The sequence below is a fragment of the Rhopalosiphum maidis genome, chromosome 4 (assembly GCF_003676215.2).
Source record: "Rhopalosiphum maidis isolate BTI-1 chromosome 4, ASM367621v3, whole genome shotgun sequence".
NCBI lineage: Eukaryota > Metazoa > Arthropoda > Insecta > Hemiptera > Aphididae > Rhopalosiphum > Rhopalosiphum maidis.
Genome location: NC_040880.1, coordinates 10,920,336 through 10,943,170, shown reverse-complemented (window position 1 = coordinate 10,943,170; position 22,835 = coordinate 10,920,336). Strand labels below are relative to the sequence as shown.

The 22,835-nt window shown below is 23.8% G+C and overlaps 1 protein-coding gene across 1 annotated transcript; it reads left to right on the top strand.

The window, feature by feature from the left end:
• The first annotated feature begins 16,966 nt into the window (after window positions 1-16,966).
• Window positions 16,967-22,396, top strand: LOC113548193 (chymase-like). The gene is made up of 5 exons (XM_026948944.1): window positions 16,967-16,989; window positions 20,680-20,848; window positions 21,047-21,160; window positions 21,764-21,960; window positions 22,060-22,396. Exons 1-5 carry the CDS (start codon window positions 16,967-16,969, stop codon window positions 22,394-22,396), a joined length of 840 nt encoding a protein of 279 aa, XP_026804745.1.
• The last annotated feature ends 439 nt before the right edge of the window (window positions 22,397-22,835 follow it).

Sequence of the window (22,835 nt, the reverse complement as noted above, 5' to 3'; positions counted from 1 at the left end):
TCTTTAATTAAGCTTGATGTCAAGTGACATTTTTATATTATCGCCCAATAAACACTATATTTTTATTTAAACGAACTCCGCTCAAAATCGATTTTTTCGACTGGGTTGATTTATGATAGCGTTTATATTCGTGATAATAATGCAGCACTGTCATGCGTGCAACGGTAAGCAAAGCAAAAGGAGATAAGTGCTCTACTATTTTAAGAGTATATTCATACAGATCAGACATAATGTAATGTCATTAAATAAAAAAGTATGTTAACGATGTTTTTACACAAGTTAATCTGTTGTACTTGACCTTTTAAAATTAATATGTATTATTAGTTTATACAAAGTTTTCCAAACTGATAGAAAAATAATTACCAATAGAAATTCAAGTAGTTGTGTATATTATATATAATTTATTTTTTGTTTCTTAGCTTATACTTACAGATAGTTTAATAGATTTTTAAATTGTATTTTTAACATAATACAATATGTATTATGTTTTTAGGCCGGATACAGATATTTGATTTTCTAACTCTAACCGATTTTAGGTAACGCTATATATTATTACTTATTATGTTAGTTTACCAATTATTACGATACAGTTAATATAGTAATACTTCTTAATAAACAGCGATATATTATATTTTTGTTTTGACGAAAATATTTAAGTTTAGAAACCTAAGATACCTATAAATTTCAAAATAATAACGAAAAACCTAAAAAAAAAATTTATAATTTATACATTTTTCCTAGAAATGGAAAATATCAAGTATTTTTTTTTTTATTTAATGCAGATTATCGTTTACCGAAAATACATGCACAATATTGTGCGTAGTAAATTTTTATATATTATAAATTTATTTAATAAATAGTATAAATTAGGTTTTTAAAATGCACATTTAATATTTATACATTTTAATTATAAGATTTATGTAAACTATATACTTAAGAACAATAAACAAAAAAAAGTAAATTTAATGATAATTTTTTTATTTAACGTTATTAAAAATAATTGTAGGTAATACATATCAAATAAATGTAAATATTTATGTAAAAATGTAATTTGACATCAGTAGACCCTTGTCAGTGAATATAAGTGTAATCAAAAAGAAAAAAAAATGAATAAATAAGTAATTTTTATGAAATGTAGTTAATAGATTCAAAAAATATAAAAACCCTTCGTACGATCAAACAGTTATAAAAATACTTATGTTTATCGTTAACTGGAAATATAGTCAATGTAATATTGTCCCTGTCAAAATTTAGAAACCAAATGTCAACTGTAGATTCGTAATTTTTGAGAAATTAATTAATAACATTTTCGATACCAAATACTCAAGTCTAAGGCGTTTTTATAGTAAATTTTTGTACAACATAAAATGTATATTCATCTACTTGAATAATTTTTTAATGAAATTAACACTTGGCTGATTAAATATTGTACTTAATACAAATATAGAATTTAAATGGAAATAACACTTTGTCAATCACTGATTTATACATTAACGTAGTAAACTGTATGAAAACAAATTTTTTATACTTAGTTCACATGTTAATATGTCATAATATACATCAATGATTTTTGTAAATACAAATGCGCGATTTTTATTTGGATGGCATTCCGGGTCAACTATTTGTTGTATATCGATGGTCTGTTTTAATATTATTATTTCCAACACCATCAGTATTCATCGTTTGATCGACAAATTATAGTTGACATTTAAGGGTACAGAATAAGGATTTTTTTATTTTTTTGCTAAAGGGATAATTAACGTTTTCAAGCTTGATTACAACAAAATTTCACACATACTCAATCTATTTACGGTATAAATATCTAAGTATTGGGGTACTAAAAAATAAATTAAATTACACATATACAATATAGTGGAATATATAAACAAAAACACGAGCCTCTCACTAATTGTTTATTAAATATTGATCGTATTACTGTAATATATTCAAACAAAAACGACCATACCAAATACCAAACGAGCAAAAGTTTCCATAACAACTCTGTCCAACAATTTTCTCTGGCGGACATTATACCAATAAGTATAAGTATAACATGTGTCGCAGATTACGAATACAATCCAATTTCTGAATATAAAATGCGACCGTGGTCAATAAACTTGGAAAAGAATCAACCTCGTAATAAGTCTTATACGAGTTTCGTAATGCCTACTCGTTTCCATTCGATCCAGATATGTGTATGTTTTCGATCCAAGACAACGGTTATAATCGTTTTCCACAACTCGACCGATCACGATGTTATTCGTGAAATTCCGTTGCTACGTTCTCTGACATTAATAGGGTCAGGGAGACATCTACTTTATCCAGAAGATTTGACAAGGTGACTATAGTAACGTATGTAACCGCAGTCTTTTCCTTAACATCTGATCGATAAAGGACATTATGAGAGTGTGTAAACGATAACAAATAACCAATATACAGAGAAGACCTTAAGGTCCTTAAACTGTTAAACAAAATATTACAAACCTTAAATCATTATCTTCAAAAAATACCCTAGCCAAAATGAAACGATAGTAATTTACTTTATTTTAAGTCCAAATTTCATATTATCAATCAGCTTAATCACAAATCATCATGAACTATAGTAAAATTTTATGAAAATTGCATTATTCATCCATAATAACATGAACTACCAATTCTCGCTAAACATAAATTATATAATTTTTTAAATATCAGGCGTAGAAATTTACATTAAAATCAATGTTATATTAAGATAATATAATAATTATATTTAATAAGACAATCAATGTAGCTATTTAACAATAAGCCCCAAAAATACAATTTCATGATCACTTTATTTTTAATAAATCTCTTTCAAAAAATACTAGTTTATAATAATTTTATTTTTAATAAAGCACTTTTAAAATGTTAAGAAGTTTTTAAAGAATAAATAACTACAATACAACTTCTAAGCATTATTAAAATATGAAAGTAATTATAAATTATGTTTTTTTACTTTTTAATTTCATATTAAAATTAGCTTAAATTTAAATTAAATACCGTTCTAAGACTTTTAATATTTCACTTTCCTATAAACAGCAATAAATTATTTTAGTACGCATTTAAAATCAAATTATTGAAAAATATTCCAAAATATTCCAAGTAGGTACCTGCTTCTACTCATTAGTCGCCATAAAAACGTTTTTTAAATAAAAAAAAAATGATCAATTTATAATTAATAAATTTAATAATTAATAATTTATTTATTGTGAGTCACATTGTATTGTGTACTTTTTTCTCCGTCAACTTAAAAAAAAGAAGAAAAATACGATTTATGTCGAATTTGCTATTTGTATTGAAAGGGCTATCGAAGCGAGGTAACTGCTCTGAAAATGCATTTTTTTTTTCAAAAAATATATTATAGAATTAAATCTATTGCAATTGTATCATCGACCCTTTTAGAATTTCAAACGAAACGTATATAATAATATAATACCAACATATATAATATTCTATTATTACAAGTAACATGCGCACGGCGAAGCGAAACAGCGTGGCACGACGCAACAATGATGTCGAAGAAAACTGTGCTACCTCCGTCATCGTTTCCGCAATAAATTATTTTGCAGATTTAACCATTTAAATATTTTGTATAATTCATTTACTTGATTCGAGGTAGCAAAAAGTTAGGCAAACCATACGGAAAAATATCCGTTTTATAATCATAATAATATAACAACGTAGAAGTTGAAAAAAACACTTTATTTTGGTTTCAATAGTTTTTTTTTTTTACGAATCAACCACTAAAATGCACTGTTTAAATAAATTATGTTAGCCAAAGTTGAATGTGTTTGCAACTTTATTTAGTTTGTTGAATTTAACGAATTGTTTCTGTTGTCTGTTAGGTAGTATTACGACATCATGTGATCTGCTTGCATGCAAACAGTAAAACAAACATCGTACCACGAGACACTGATAACGATCAAATTATATAAATGTTTTCTTTAGATAGGTATCTAAATGGATCTATAGGTATCTGTCTTCTACCTACAGTCTATCTCTAAAAGAATCACTAAGTCGTAGATTTTTTAGATGAATTATTTAATTTATTGGATCAAAATGTCGTAAAAGATATTTTCAAGTTGTGCTTATTTAATTAGTTGCATTATTAAATACATTAAATTTGAATAATAATTGGTAGTTTACAATTCATAAGCCAGTAGTTTAATTAATACATTATATTATATATTGAACAAACTAACAAACATAGTAATCAGTAATAAATTATAGGTGCACGTCAATGAAAACAGGCCAATAATACTTTATCTGTTTACTAAATAGTCAATATAATATTTGTATTAATTAATGTATAATACTTAAACTATAGTATTATATACTATAGGTAGTCAATAAATAAATTCTAAAATGAAAAAAAAAATTAATAACTAATTTGAAGAGACAGTTTTCAAATTGCATTTAAAATAATTAATTTATAAACATAATAATAAAAAAATTGTAATAAGAACTTTTAACGTTTCATTGAAATATAATTTTTATAATATAAAAATCTACTCAAATTATATTAAAGCATGACTAATTTAAAAATATGCCTTTAAAGCAATGTTGAAAATTGTTAAACAAATTAAAGTTTTAGTTTATCATGATGAAAATTTCACATAAGGGTATTGTATGATTTTCAAAGTGATTCATTAAACTAAAAATATCATAGTTTCTGAACAACAATCAATAATATATTCATTTTTCCTTAAAACTTTTAGTTATTGAAATAGTGATATAAATAATATAATAAATTAACATTGCTTTGAAGTTATTGTAAAACAATTTAATTTACAATTTTAAATAAGATTCTAACTGATATAGTTATTTTAACTGTAAAAAATTCACAATTTGTTTTAAATTGTAACTCATAATAGTAAGACAATACATAAAAAATAATGATCAAATACGAAATAGTATAAAGCTAAAAATGGTCTCAACCACCAAAGCTTAAGATCAATTAAAAAAAAATGTATGAAATAACTCAAATCATTTTAAATTTTAAAAAGAGTAGGTGCTCAAACATTGCATTAATTGTCTAATTAGTAAAATAATTGCCATAGTTTATAACTAATAAACTATAAGTCCGTAATAAAGAATAAATTAGATAAAAAAAAATAAATAAGTATACATAAAAATATCTAGAAAATTATCTTACATAATATTTTCAAAAAAAAAAGCAATGTATTCCCTACGAATTGAAAATAAAATGTTTCACACATCTTATTTTAATGAATTATTCTAACCAAAAGAATTAAAAAATAAAGAATGTTTTATGTCAAATTGTTCATTCTAAATCACTAAATATGTTTATAACAATCTACATGTACGTGTTTAAATAATGAACAGATTGAGAGAACTGATCATCCAGAAATATCACAAAAAAAAAAAAAAAAAAAACGAAAAAAAAATAATATTTTCTAGTTAAACACATCACAATTTAAGATATCCCCTCGACCGTTTGGTTAGAATTATACGCAAATAATGATAGATAAAATATTTAAGTGTATATTATATTAAGTTTTATAAGTTTATTTGAACGAACATAATCTTAAAAAACAATCGACGATGGAGTGAAATCAATAACTCTATCTCGTCTTTCCGGGGCCATGCCTATAACCGCGCTGTTACTATCTGTGAATAATGAATATCGAACAATAACCATTAACAAAATGTAATATTTGGACTTCATCACAATCAGAGTATACTGTTTATAAAATTTATTATTTTCAACGATAGTGCATCATTTATATCCATTAACCGTTAAGCTATAATTATTAGTGGTTAAGTATTCAAATAATATATAAATATTGTATTATATACATTATACATAGTAAAATGGTATGCATATTTGAAAACTAAACTTAAGTTTAAAATAATCAAAAAATAAATTTAAAATACAACAGTCATATAGCATCAAGTTTAGTATATTTCAAGTAAAATAAACTGACAAATATTAAATGATTTAAATACATTAATTTCACTATACACGTATATAACAGTACTTTTTTTAAATGAAAAATCTGGAAATAATTACCTTGTTGCACAAAACATTTGACAATTTTTAGGTACCCTATGAAATATTTATTTTGATAAATAACCTTAATGATCTTTGTGTTCTAGTTTACGATATATTTTTTTTTCGACATTCAATACATTTTAATTGCTTATTTTTAAATTCTATTTTAATGCGCCTTCAATCTGAAGCGTGCGCCAAACGCAACAACATAGGTATTCAATACAGTATTAAATAGTATACTTAAATAATATTTTGCACTTGGAGGATTGACGATTTTCGCGATTTGTTTTGACAAAACAGCATACATAGTTAAAATATCTCCGGCCATGACGTTATTATTTTGAACAATTAGAAATAACAAAGAGATGTTTTCTATTGCCGATACCGATAGAGTTGGTATTGAAAATGATCAATACCTTTCGACAAAATTGATGAATAAACCTATAGCCGCTATTACTATTATAAAGTATTTCAATAGGGGAATAAAAATCTTTTTTTTTTCCAGTTCCTTTTCACCCGAAAGCACCGATGCTAACCGATGGTAAGAGGTTTGGGTATTGTTTTTTTTATTATTATTACAAACTCTTGCCTAAAAATAAATTACCTATTATGTGTCGTTCACGCATACGCACACGTTTACAGTAAAATTGTAAAATTTCCATTTATTTTTATTTTTATTTTTTTTTTTTAATAGCATTGGCAATGACTGTAGGGGTCAACCTTTAAAGGCCGGCACGTTGTTGAGGCTAAACAATAATAGACGTGTACGTACACTGACAATACTCTGGACTCTGGGGGATTTAATTCAAATCCACGACCTTTGTTCAATTTCAATTCGCGGTGTTGCTCTTTGCAATTATTATTTTTGGTATAAAGTATATAGGAAAAAAATTCCTGAACAGACGCCAAAAATACATATTTTCATATGTTTGGAGAACGACAAATTGGTATAATAATAGTCAGTCCACAGTCACAAGTTTCCGATTTAATATAATATAATGTAAGATATTGACAATATTATGATAAGATATTCTTATACTTGAAATTTATAATCTTGGCGATATTATAAAAATAAAATTGTTGAAAAACGTTAAGGGGAAGAAATTTAATTAAATTCTTAGCCATATTGAATCAATTATTAACGTAGTTATATTTATAACACTATGTAATATTTTATTATTAAACTTGAAATTAATTTATTGCGAAGCATTTATTAAGATAAATCTTAAAAAAAGTCCTGATATGTTTTTCATAAGTTACAAATTTATATACTCGATAATATATACCATAATATTGTACTATAAGTCACAAAATATATTACATTGTGGAAAGAAATATATATTAGTATTTTATAGTTGGATCCCAAAGAGCTTATATGTACAGTTGTTTTTATACAAGCTCGTAAGTAAATCATCCAGTGCCAAATAATTATTTTTAAAGACACTAAACATCCACTTAATTTAAAAAACATAATTACTATTAAAAATTCCTGTTTTAAAATAGAATATCACAACGAACGTGACAACGAGACAAAATATTTATTTTAGACGGAATAATTATCGAAGTTTTTAAATTATCTTGATTTTTACTTAAAAATGAAAATGTATTACGTTCAAAGTACTAACCTGTTTTCTTTTTTTTTTTTTTAATTCAGCGACCAATTTGCGAAAATCTCATCATCACGTAAATATTCTATTTTATGTAAAAACGATTTCCATTAGCGTAAATAAACGGGTAGAGGAAATAGATAATTATTACCGACAACTGTCCCGCAACGGCATTAAAGGCACACTGGATACAGAAAACTTTTCACGGTTTTCCCTAGTTTTCCGCAGCGCTCCCTATACACGAAGCGCATAATCTAGTGATACACGGTTGTTAAACGAATACGGCATTAAAGATGTATTCACATTTTTTTTGAAAACGATTAAAACGACCCAATAGAGTAGATACCGATGATAATTATTTTTGAAAAATGTGGTTTAAAGTTAAATATATTTTTATAGATACAAATATACACATATTTATTAATATTTATATAAGTATTACATCTACACTAATACATAAAAATGTTATATAATTATACGATAAATGCATATTATTAAACTTCGTAATTAAATATTGTTTAAATAAATATCCATTTTCTGATTTCTGAGTGAAGAATTTGGCCTAGTTTTGTAATAATTTACATACATTTTTTTTTATTTTCCCTTTATTATCGTAAACTTTTTAAAATAAAAAGAGTTTTTCGAAGACTTATTATAGCTTATAATAATATATAGTTAGGAAATTTAATATAAATAGTTTAGGTACTTAGGGTGGTCTTATATTTTTGAATATTGTTTAAGACCATAAAGTCCGTTCACAATGTTTTAAAAAAACATTAGTATGCATTAAAATTGCTCATCAAACGACTTCCTCTGTTGTAGCTAGTGTGCTTCACTCTAAACTTAGCAGTGTTCCTATAAATGGTCTCTGTGTTATGTTATATTATTTATATCAATCTATTTTGAATCTGACGTTAAAAAAACAAAAATATATTATTATTTAACGTTAATCTGATAGGTAATAAAATAAAATTATACGTATTCTTAAATTAGTAATGAAATTATTTACTTTCAAATGGAAATCAGTCTAACAACTGAATGAATATCGTTTAGGACTATTTTTATCAAATAATATCAAGTACTACATTATTATAATATTGTGGTAGAACACCATTTTAACTCACTAAAATATTTTACGTAATTTAAAAATAAATACGGACATGAAATATGATACGGGCCATTCTATCTCACACTTTATCGATTGTATTCAACCAGACGTGTTGTAAATACTATTTATTTTTTTTTTAATTTGTTAATAAATAATGTAAAATTTTCTTGTTTAAAAAATTGATCTCTGATGCTACTCTGCAGTTATTTCTGTGTACAATTAAAGTATAATTGTTTGCAAGTTATTTTTATAAATTATTTAAGTTTCTGGGTCAGATAGAAGGATAATTTTGAATAGCTTCCTTATACTTAAAATTGTTTTTGCTTACATGTCTCACTCTTTCTTATAAACAATATAAGCATATTAATGGGCGTTAAAAAAATAATAAACTATAGGTAATCTAATTAATTACATTGCATATGAATGGAAATTTGTACGTAATATAAATATAATGGAAATTTCAAAATGTAGGTATTAAATCAAGTACTATTCAGATAATTTGTTTCTTTAATTAATTTTGTTAATTAGGCTTCATTTAAATGAAGTATAAACCAACATCAAAATACATAACACAAAAAAGTTTATCTGGATCAGTGATAATACAACTCAGATATTTCTCTCTGCCACTTGAATGTGATAATTTACATCATAAATGATTGTCTTGATATTATTATGTACAGACATCAACAATTTTCAAATTAAATTTGTGTTTAATAATGAGTATTATCTATGCAATTTTTGAACAAAATTAAGATATTCTACGTAACACGTAAAATAAAATATACAATCATCATACCTACATTATGAATAAAATTGATTGATAATCATAATAGACGATTTAAGAGAAAATGTAAAAAAGAAAATGGTAGGTGATTTAGATAGATATGTAGTGAGCCGACCCAACAAAATAATAATATTATATAAGATATGCAAGAAGAAAAATGATGATTTTTTTTTTTTTGCAATAAATATTATGCATAATATATACATATTTATATAGATAAAAAGAATCATAAAATATATAAAATAAAATTGTTTTATAAAAATTATTTTTTGTCACAGAAATTATAAAAATTATAAATTATTAAGGACTGCGAAGGAAAATATAGTGAAAAAGTCAACTAAATTTAAATTAGTGGAGAGATTAATATGAACAAAAGTGTATACCTATCTTTAGTGTTTTCTTTGTGAAACATTATTTTATTTTTTAGAGTATTTTAAAATACCCCACATATTTTTCAATAATTTTAATTTTAATTTTTTCAAGAACCAAAATTTAACTGTAAGCTATTAAATGAGGTAAAGTCCATTTCAATAGCTTCCCAACTTTCTAAATTTGAACTTCTGATTAAACCAAACGTTTGTGCAAAAATGTGCCTCAAGTCCCATCATTTGTGCACATAAACATAAAAAAAATATATAATTTACATGATATAGGTCCGTATATTATGATAAACACAAAGAACTAACAATCAATTTTTATAAACATTATAATTTTTAATTTTTAATTCGATGGAATGGTTATAGATAATATTAAATTAGTATTAACAGTTTAGCTATCAAAATCGATTGTAGATAGATATGAAATGTAGCCAGTTGAATCGAACCTAACCGTTGTAAACGCCGGAGTCATATTTTAATTTTTTAATTAATTATAGTGCTAATCGTATTATTATTATTAATCGTAATAGTAAATAATTATATTATTTTTATTTTTTCATTTAAAATATAAATTAATACAATTTAACAGTCATAATATTTATTATCGTTGGTTATTAATTTAATAAACATTTAATATTGATAAATAATTGTTAAAATGACAAATTAGGAATTAAGTTTTAGGCATAAAATTAGAATTAGTTATTCTTGTGAATATTTAAAATTAAAAATCCCAATTTTTCCAAACCAATATACCTATATTATAATTATATAAATAAATAAAATAGGATTCTATAAAACAGCGATAGTGAGGTTAAACTAGAATTTATATTGTACTATGAAATTAAGCAGTAACTTCAAAGAACTTGTAATTGAAGCATTTTGGGCGCAATAACGGGATGAACTATTGAGTGCATATTTTACGTTACATAATATGAATAAAAAGAAATTATATACTACATCCGATATTCTAAACTAAATCTCTATGAGCTGTATCTTGTTTTTGGTTTTTTTCTTGTGCTTAAAGTGAGTTGATATCTCAATTAGATAAATTGTCCGTTGTTTCAACTTAGCTTTTCTCAATTAATTTTAATAATAATACGTTAAACTTTAATTATATTTATACATAATATTCATAAATTTAATTGCAATTAATAATTAAGTGTTACTTTATTTAAAAACAGTTTATACTATGGTTTTATAATATACTAATAAATATTTCTTAAATTAATAATCTATTTAACTCATGAAAGTTTGATAATATTTGGTAGAGCTCATATAAACTATCTTACCGTGGCCCAAATCATACAGAAATACTCAGAAAATATGAAGTTATATTAGTTAATCACATTCGTTAGGTTACAATCGCATCACGCACGAACTTATCATAGCAAAAGAAGTTTTGCCCCTTCCCCCATCTTTGCCATCAACCAGCTTGCGGAACACTGTACATCGTCAAACATAATATATTCCCGGAATGCCAAAAATATAGATATTATGACACCAGAAATTCAAGGGTAAATTTTTACACCTAAGACAAAACAGATATATATATATACCTATACTAATAAATGTTATTAATTAAAAACAAAACTCAACGAGTTAATTTTACGTAACTCATACATAAATATAAATGTAAGAATTATAAACCTGTATTGACTAATAATCTCATTGTTAAAACCAAAAACATATAAAAAGAAAAATAGAACTTTTTCCTTTTATTTATCTTTTATGTTGTATCCTTAATCTCACCTTTTTAATGACAACTATATTTTATATGTATAATTTATAAATATATTTTAAAGAAGATTTTTCATGAAAATTTCGATAAACAAATAATGAATATTTTTTAATAAATAATCTTTTATTTACAAGTATTTAAACTTCAAAGTTTAAATGAGTGGAGTATTGCATCACGATTTTGCGCAGCATTCTGGGCCACTCCGTACCTCTCCTAAGCTATCTAAACTTTAAATGTTTATGGAAAAAGACAATCAATTAAATATTCTGAAGGAAAGTATAAAATTAAAAATTTGCATCGTCGTTAAAAAAAAAAATAATAAACCTAAAATTAACCAAAAAAAATATTTTTGAAACTAAAATGTGAACATTTTACCTATATATTATTATACGTTGTATAAAAAACGACTATTTTCGAACTAAACAAAAATGAAATGGCGTATGATGAGTGTTATGTATTACCTAATCCACTAAATCGTGTGAAATCAAACATAGGTTCAGAGTTTTCTAAAGAGTTTAAATTAATAATTATCACAAGACTTATTATAATTGTCCGCACAAAAATATTACAAAAAATAAAACGCAATGTGCACCTCTTGCAGAGATCATATCAATAATTATAATTCATAATATCACTGATTTTTGTACGCTTATGCCAGAGAAAATTCAAAGCTTTACGAATCATTGGAAAAATCACATTCGTTTATAAGAAAAGTATGTATATATGATATGTCAAGTTGTCGCTGCTTATTCATAAATCTTAATTTCTGTCAAAAGTTCATAAATTATCATGGTCACGTTAATTTTAACGCTTTGTCGATTGTTATATATATAAAAAAAAAAAATTCTTAATGATAATACTAATATCAATAAATGTATAAATTATGTTTTGTTTAGTGAAATAAGTCGATGGTTATAATTTGGTAGTTTTATACTTCTTATATATATATATATGTATTTATAAATAATTTTCATTATACGTAAAATAATTTAATCTTATGTGCACTATAACTCTTTACACTACAACAAACTCAGCATAAAGGTGTAGGTATTTTTGTTATTTTAATTAATACTTTGTATATTGTTGTGTTGATTTAATAATAAAATTCTCTCTCCGAGTATCTCTAAGTTAATAATTAAGTAATAAGTGTATTTTTTAACTGTGTGTATAATGTTATAAAGCATGCGAATCAATATTTTTAAATCACTCACATTATCCACAAATGCTGAAAGTACGTATTTTTAAAAAAACAAACCAAAAAACAATCACAATAAAAGTGCATTTTATTTATCGTGCTATTTTTATACAATTATAATACCAATTGGAAAACAATGTACAATAATATATTATAGTGATCATACAAATTGTAGAATATAATCCTTTCATATGAGATATTTTATGGAACTAAGAGGGAAAATATTCTGAATAAATTATTTGTAATAATGTATTTTTATGTAATAATATTTTAGTTTATGCTAAAGGGATATTTAAAAAAAAAAAAAAAATACTGTAAATATTGTTTTCTTCTCGTGATAGCAGGTCATTATAACACGTTAGGTACACAAAAAATAATTTTTAAATATATTAATAATTAATCAGGTATTCGGTTATAATTTATTCAATGATTTAAATGCTACGTATAATACGAATATTATTTTAAACAATAAATTGGACCCTAAACAATTTTATAAATTAAAATTAAAGTACTGGAAACATTTAATGTATAAATAATATTGACATTTTTCATAGATGTTATGAAATTACACAAACCTATCTGCTGTGTAAGATTTTAAACTGAATGTTTTTTTACGGAATAGACAAATAAAACGTTGTTAAAAAATGTTTCATATTATTAAATAATAAAAAATCACTTTAAAGTCAGCGATGTTTACTGACAAATGCATGGAAGTATATACTGTTTGGATTATAATAACAAGACGTATAAGACATAATATTAGGAATATCTTTAAGTATTATTTATTTTGACAACTATGAAATATATGTGGTACATGTTGTTCAAATAAAACAAATTCATAAGTAGGTACCTCGAGACACATTAGATTATGAGAAATTAGAAATACTTTGGCTAACGCCTGCAATTTAAAGAATATCACGGGGATCAGGTGATCTATAATAACATGTTAAAAAATATTGTCTTGAAATATTACTGCCTGCTAAAACTTTTTTATATTTTAAATTTCCCACGTGATGAAAACAAAAATTCAAAATGCTTAATTTTCTACCAAGCTTCATATTCAAAGATTTGTTTTTCTCTTTATTTTGTATATATTAAAGCTGAATGGTATATTATTACTGCTGCAGTGAATTAACATAAAGAAAAGAAATAATAATAAAAAATGTAGAAAAAAAATGTACCATGTTGGGTGATTAATTAGTATTACTACTTATTTGATTTAATATTTTATTTTGGTTTTAAAATTGTTCGTATAATATGTCCTCTAATTAGGTTTTATTTTTTATCTTACGATTCTTAATGTAATTTTATTTAAATATATTATTAAAAATAGTTTCTACGTCATAAATATTGAAAAATATTATGTTAATTTTAATCAAAATATAACGATCTCAGTGTAGTAAACTGAAAATAGAATAAAAAGGTTAAAATTATAGGGGCTATGCCTAAATTGGACCTCGCTAGTAGAAGTTATATAATTTTTACGCAATTACCGGTCGTTGGGTGTAAAGAAATAGTCACACAAAGGTGTAGTTTTCTTAATTTTCGTTTATTTATCGGTCAATATTCCTAATTGTTATTATTATAGTGCAAGTATGTGTATATGTATGTATTCTTGGTACTATTATATATTTAATATGTTTGTATATATTATATTATATGATTTTGCTATTATATAGTTTATTATTATAATATAAACAATGTATCAATGGAATACATGTACAGACTTGCATTATTTATGTTACTATGATGCACTTTTTATAAAAGTTAAAAGTATAGAATATATTATGCATTTAACGTCCGGCACTACTCGTTAGATGACTTTGTGTGTTGGTTTGGTGAAAATATACAGGTATAAGTGTGAGAGTAATACTATAGGTAATATTCTACGTACGTATTTGCCTTTCGTACTAAATTTTTTCTTAATGATAAAGAAAATGTTGTATAATAATCATTATGTATTACTATTATTGTATAGTAGGTATACGAAATATACGCGTATTCCATTGCACCACATAGCTCGTCTCCATGATTGCATAGTCCTCGACATTAAAAAATCGTGTCGTTATAAATACTATATCAGGAACCGTATTATTATATCATAGTGATGAAGCGAGAGTTTCGTATAAATAATATAAAGACCTTTGACTGGATTAAATATAGAGTGACTTAAAAAATATACAAGATTTAACCTGTATAACTATGAATTATTTAATTTAGATGAATATTCTGGTAATTCAAACATTCGTTCGAATCACAAGAGTATGAGCACGGGTTAATGAAAAAGAAAAAATGTATACAGAGTGCATTGTGTGTGTAAGTCAATTTATAAAAATTGCTATGACTGGACAAAAAGTTTGAATATATAACACAAGGTTAATAAAAAAAAGTTTTGAGTGTGGCCATATATATTTTTTTATGAGCATTTGAATTTTAAATTATGACAAAATAGGATATATTCACACGTAAAATAACGATTTATCCTCAAATAGTTTTTGTTAAGTTATTATAATTAAAAAAACAACGACAGGCAAGCGAGTAACGCTCTATTGTACATTAAACGTCGAGTGGACCACTATTATGAGTCTGTCAAATTTGAATCTAATAATATATCATATATATCATTGTATACGAGAAACGATATTGGGCGAAGACAGTTAGCCTTAACACTAAGTATATTTTATGATGTATTAAAAGTTATTCATTTTACTTCTTAGAATAATGGTAAGTTGACATAATTTTTATCCAAGACATTTCATTTATTACATTATTAGTATTTAATTATTATTTAATAATATGTACTTATGTACTTACCCCATGTTATATCAACTTATATAACTCAACATTTAATAACATATTTCTGTGAATAACGTAAAAAAGCAAAAATATGTCCATAGTATTAATAAATAATATCTTAAAATAAATAAATAAAACAATCATTGCGTATAGTAAAATTCATAATAATTTAATATACAAAAAGTTTTAAGTTCCTACAAATGTTTTCAAATTATAACAAAATAATAAGTAACCTTATATTTTTTTGTTTACATAAGTAACTCCGTCCAAATTGGAGCTTGAAATAAGTTATAAAAAATAATTATCTTTACATATTTCTTTAGATTTTATGGATTCAGTAAGAATTTAATTTGTTATTTAAGGCTTATGAGTTTGAGTAATTTTTATTAAATCGTCCTCTCTAATGTACAATTTAAATCCTATTTTGTATCTAAAATCATCTCTATTTTTTTTAAAAAATTTAAGAATTTTATTGACAACTTATAGTATATTTAATTGACAAAAAAAATCATCATAGTAAAATCAATATACATTCATCACGCCGCTCAGAATCTTAAATAGTAATATAAACTTGAAGCATTCCACTTTCACTTAAATTACTATTTTTTTACACACAATATAATTTTTTAAATATTATGACTTATTTGAAGCTAGTGTATTTTAAATTTTCATTTTTTTTTTTACATATTGATAAAAATGTTTACTTTTGGTTAAAAATCATTAAAATCTAATACAAGATGTGAAAAGCTGAGCTAAATTAAAATTAAAAATATTAAAAAAACATGATATACATTATTTTAGTAAAAAATATTGTTCTAAGACTTGAAACTAATCAAATGACATATATACATATTATTATTATTCCACTCACAAAGATATTTTTAAAATATAAGCACAACCTACCGTATAACTGATAAAAAAAATAAACATTAAATATCTTTAGAAACAAAGATAAATAAAATACCGTCTCCGCTTAGAATCGTTTTTCGTCTACAAATATATTCCTATCATTGAATTCGAATTACAACAGCGTCCATTACAACAGCGACCTATTAAATTATGAAGTATAAACTCGACACATACGTTTATAAAAGAACGAATTTCTGAGATGTATATACATATTTTTTTAATTTAATAGATCACATCACCAGCTTGTATATTATTCCGTCTTAGAGTGTTCCTGAAATTGTTAACAAGGAGTGGTTTTGAATTAGGGGATTAAAGTTGGAGTCTAGTCTGACGTGAAATTATTGTGAAATGTTTTTGTTTTTTTATGCATGGATTTAAGTTTAATATCAGTCTGGAATATATCATTATTTACGTAGAGATGTGCAACTGTGCAAGCAATGGGTAATATAAAAAATAATATCATAAAACGACGTAGACGAAAGTTACATTTACTTTATTTGGTGGTAGGTGTGGAAAGTAGTAACCGAGTAATTTGATTCCTTTTCAAAGAATATATTATCAAGATTGATTATAAACAATATCATAAAAATCTTCAATACCACGAGAACAGGAAAATATGAAAGAATAGTAATCCGTTTGAATTAATTAATAAATGAATTAAAAATAAAGTTCTATTTCAATTATATTATATTTTTATATAGCAGAATATTTTTTTTTAATTCCAAACATTGATCATCTCAGAAAATATATTAATTTTATTAAAAAATAAACTTAAAAAATAACTTTGATCTAGAGGTCCTTAAATTATTTTAAACTAATCCAAATAAAAAAAGTTAAAAAAAACAGGCAACAGTTCTATTTTACATTAAACATTGAATGTGCATCATTAATTAACTAAAAAATTCCAAAAATTTCAATCACCTATAAATAAATCAGAGTCCAACATTTTACTATGTATAATAAAAATGATAGTTTAAAAACTTTGTGAAACTTTAAAACATTATTCATTTTTAAATTATAATCAAATAAACAAATCAATCTTGTTAAAATCTGGTTTAACATAAAAATTTCAGTTTGTTTTCCTAATTTTTAAGGAAAGTACTGGAAAATTTTTACTTTTGATTCCCTAGACTTCCAACTAGATTCAATTTTCTACTACAAATCACCCCAAAGTTAAGAATCAAAGTATTTTTACTGCTCTAAAAGGTGATGGTAAACGGAAAAAATACACACGTCATTGTAAAATCAATATCATCGCTACACTCAGAATTTAAAATACTGCAGTAAGTGTGAATTGTTGGTTTATTTATACAAAACTATTTAATGTTAACATGCTATAAAAAGTACTAGACGTATCATAAATATTGTAACATAGTCGAGGTATATTATCATTAATTTTTTTTATAACAAATATATAATATCAGTATCAGCAAAAGAATGCCTTTCCAACTTTTCATATTTCATATTTTATACCTATATTTTGTATTTTTATTATACCTTAAAATTTCTAAGTGAAAAAAATATTCATACTATAATGGATACAAAAAACAGTCCAACAACTCTTCTAATGAAAATTTATTATTAATTATAAAAAATATATCAGTTTTTATTTTATATCTAGATAATTATTTAATGGATGTACCATTATGTACATATTTTTTAGTACCTATCTCATATTATTTTGTAATAGTTGTATTTTGTAAGAAACCAAAATTTGACGAAATAAATAATAACCTAAAACATTGTCTTAATAATATTTTTTATATTTATTTCATTATATACTTATATAAATATTTAAATGTATCATTCAATACTGGAATCTATAAATTAAATATCAAAAACTTAATAATCATAATATTCAATAATGCATCTTATTTCAATTTGACTCATAATGATAAGTATATACTTAAATGTTATTCATATGGCTTATAAAATATACTATTACAGATTTTCATTCGTATTGTCTGTATCGTTACGCTATAATTTATAATATTATAATCTTGGTAATACAATATGCGATGTGCTGCATACATTATCCCATTATTGTATATTTTATTTTGTACAGATTGTTTTGGATGTCAATATTTAAAAATTTGTATTACTCAACAATTATCAATCTGTAAACGTTGTCCCATGGATTTTTAAATTATAGCCATGATCAGAAAATTATTTCAATGTTAAAGTTACCTACAATAATTAAACATAAAAAGCTTAAATACGTTTGATCAGTTTAAATATTTTTATAAAGTTATGAACAATATTTGATTCGGTGTTTCACTGGTTGAAAGACGTTAAAAATGTTGGCCACTTATTTTAGGCGGTCAGTTTAAATATGTTTAACTGCAAAGTTAATAATATTAACCTATAATCAATTATATTAATTATATATTTATATTATACTTATAATGTTATATGCTTGGATTTTTTTGTTTAAACAGATATTGAATTGGTTATAATTAAATTAATTTAATAATCTAATAATTTCTGCTTAAATGTGTCGAGTGGGTCACGATTATGGATGTATTAAATTTGAATTTAATGATATATTATTGTATACTAAAAACAATTTTGAGCGGAGACAGCCCAACAACCTATATTACATATTATATTGCATGATATGTTTTGTATATAATATATTCATAACTGCTAATGTCATTTTTAATATTAAAGTTATTAAAGTAAATTAATATAATTTTTATCGAAAATATTGCTTTCATTATATCATTATAGTATTTAATTATTATAATAATATATATTTTTATGTAACCATATTATATCAAATTATATTACTCAACATTTTAAGCGTATAACTTAAATACTGTAAAACAGTAAAAATAAATTCATATTATAAATATTTAATATCTTAAGCTAAATCAAAAATTTCATTGCATATAGTAAAATGTATAATAAAATAATATTTGTATAAGTTTTAAGTATCTATAAATAATGTTTTTTTAAATTATAACAAAGTATTTAACATCGTTAATTATTTATCGTTTAAATAAGTAACTTCATCTAAATTTAAATTTAAATATATATACTAAATTATCTGTTATTAATTGTCTTTATGTATTTTTTTAGATTTAATATCTCCATTATGAACTACTTATGAGCTATGAGAAATCTTTTATTCGATTTTCAAAACTTACAAATACAGAGAAACATTTTTATTAATTTTATTCTTAGCAACATAATAGATAACAGCTTTTTGAAGTTTTAACGGATTTCGTCAAAATTCTAATTTAAAATGCATATGAAAAAAATTCTGCTTATGTATTTTTAATATTTTTTTATAGATATAAGAAGAACTTATATTGGATCTTGTATTAAATTTTCAATAATTTTGATCCAGTGAATACATTTTTGTTGACATTGATAGAAAAAAATAAAAATATGTCATGATTTTGACATATTTAAAGTAGGTACAAACTACAGTCAATTTTCTATCCACCCTCAAAATTTAAAATTAGATTATTTCCTCGGCTACCTATCGTAAACACTAACAGACAAAAAAAACACACATCATTGTCGAATCAATACATTCATCCGCTCTTCTCAAAATCTAGAAAGTAGTATACTATTATTTCAGTATTAAAATTATGTCCATTTCAGTAATTGCGATTATGCCTCATTAAAATGAGAAATATCTCACATGTTATTTTATAATTAGTGAGCTAGATATTTTATTTAATAATTCAACGATGATTTAAAAATAATTCTTATTTGCATTTAATAAGGAGTAAAAATAAATAATTTAAAAAAAAATATAATTTATTTATTAAATAAAAAAATATTTAATAATTATTTACTTTTATTATTTTCACACAATTCCAGATTTAAACCTCTATAATATATTCTTTTAAAAACAAAATGCCACGAAATGTACATTTATTGCTTATTGTTTTTATTTTGAATATACAATGTTGTTATGTAATTTATTTATTTGTTTATGTAATTTTGTATCTTGAGATTTAATTGTTTGGTTGTTACGAATATAATATATTATATGAATTTTATACTTCTTTTAAAAATTGATTTTATAAATATTTCAATTATTACATTGATTTCATTGGTTACAATTATTAATGGATTTATAATCAATCAATCACTACCAATAAAAAATAATATAAGAGTAACTAGGATTGCGAACGGTGAACAATTTGACCAAGCTTACTATCCCTATGTGGTCGGATTAAAAATCCAAATTGTTGATGAAGAAACATACTGCACCGGTACTTTGGTGTCACCGAAATTTGTGTTAACAGCTGCTCATTGTATTGAGAATGCAAATTCCGTAGAGGTTATTATAATTTAATTAATTATTATGATTTGGTAGATATTAGTATATTATCAATATTAAAAAGTTAACAATTTACTAATAATATTTTTGGATATACGTCACACGTTAATTCAAAATTAGTTTAATATATTATAAATTAATAAACCATAATATTTCATTCATTTGAATGTAAAATATGATACGAGAATTTTTTTTAAGGTGTATCAAACCGATCCGCGAAATGAGACTGGTGAAAAAAGAGAAGTTATTGAATTATTTATACATTCATTATACAACGATACAAGTTTAGTTGCTGATTTGTGTTTGTTAAAGGTTTGTAAAAAAATCAATTTTTTTCACCAATTTATTCCATTAAAATTATTTATTTGTTTAAATTTATTGAATTTGGTCAAAAACTCAAAACAAGTATTATTATTATTATTATTATATAGTAAATCAAATAACGCAAATTAATAACGTAACAATATAGATTTAATTATATTAATTTACTATATAATATATTGAATAAATGTAATAAGTCTAATATGAAATCAAAAATTTAATAAGAAGTATAATTATTTACAAAACCATTCTTGAAAAAAACATAAAATAAAACGATGTAAAACAACACAAGTTTGTAGTCATAACTGAGTACTCCACTGTTTTATTGTAGATTTTCATATTTTTATTTAAATTGGGTTATCAAGAATTTTCAGATTTTTAAATACATTATTTTTAAAGTATCATAATATTTAACTTTTTACTAAAGAAATACTTTTAAGTATCTCCCTGAAAATATAAATTTAAATAATATATTTTGAAATGTGGTTCATTTTGCTAATATTAAAAATCAAACAGATAAATTGTTAACGATAATAAAATTGTATACAACGAGATCAGATTACTTAGTATTAATTTATTACTTTCTATCAATAGATAAGCAAACCATTTAAAAACATTACTAGTTACGCAATTCTTTCCGGAAACCCTGAGGTCTTTGTAAATAAAACCTCGTTGAAATGTTTTATATTTGGTTGGGGTAAAAACAAAGTTGGTTACCCAAAACATAGAGCGAATGTTGCTTCAGTTTGGGTAAAGTATGGGCCTGATGCCTGTGAAGTACCGCCAGACAAGTATAATAAATAATTTTCTTTAAATCGTTAATAAATTTCAAATTAATATGATATGATTGAATCATCGTAATATCATGATCGACTACCACGTTTTTACAGTTACTATATAGCGAATATTGTTAAAAGTACGTGGAAATATTTTTTGTGTCCAGTACCCAATAACCGTATGGTATGCATTGGAGATAGTGGAGGTGCTTTAATGTGCCAAGGATTCCTATTCGGTATTACCAGTCACGGTTATAACTACTATCCCGGAATGGCCCATTTAAAAACGGAATGCGGCGATAGTCGTGTTCAAACTAGACATATATTCATCTACGCTTATCGGAACTGGATTGATGATATTATGCATGGAAAATCTAGTAAATTGAAGTTCAACCGCTTAATGTTTGTTCTGATTAGTATTGTTAGGTTTGTAATGCCGATATACAAATAGTAATTTTAAAATAAACTAACGATTTTCACCAGTACAAAACGTTATTATGTACCTACCGTTATATTTTTTAGTAAATATATATATATATAAGTGTGTATATGGGTATATATTTATTTATATTACTATTAATATAACTTAAATTAATAATTAAAAATTATATTTATTTTTTATTATGTAATAAAAAAATTTTATTTTGTATAAAAATGCCTGTTTTTAGTTTTAAAAAAAGTTTTTTTTCCTTGTTTTTTCTTTATTATTAAGTAAAGTACTGAAAAAAATTGAAAATCTAAATAATTTACTGCTCCAAAAGATCTTTACGATCTAGTTGTTACATGTGACGATTAAGAATTATATAAATCTTATATTTAAAAAGTATATCAAATAATAAATAAAATACATTTTTACGTTGTATATTTACAGATAACACTACATTATAAAG

What these genes read in the sequence shown, in the direction of transcription:
- LOC113548193 (XM_026948944.1), top strand. Translation starts at nt 16,967, where the DNA reads ATGTGCAACTGTGCAAGCAATGG. An exon ending in TGCAACTGTGCAAGCAATGG is followed by an intron (nt 16,990 to 20,679) that starts GTAATATAAAAA and finishes AAATAATATAAG; the next exon opens with AGTAACTAGGATTGCGAACG. An exon ending in TGTGAAGTACCGCCAGACAA is followed by an intron (nt 21,961 to 22,059) that starts GTATAATAAATA and finishes ACGTTTTTACAG; the next exon opens with TTACTATATAGCGAATATTG.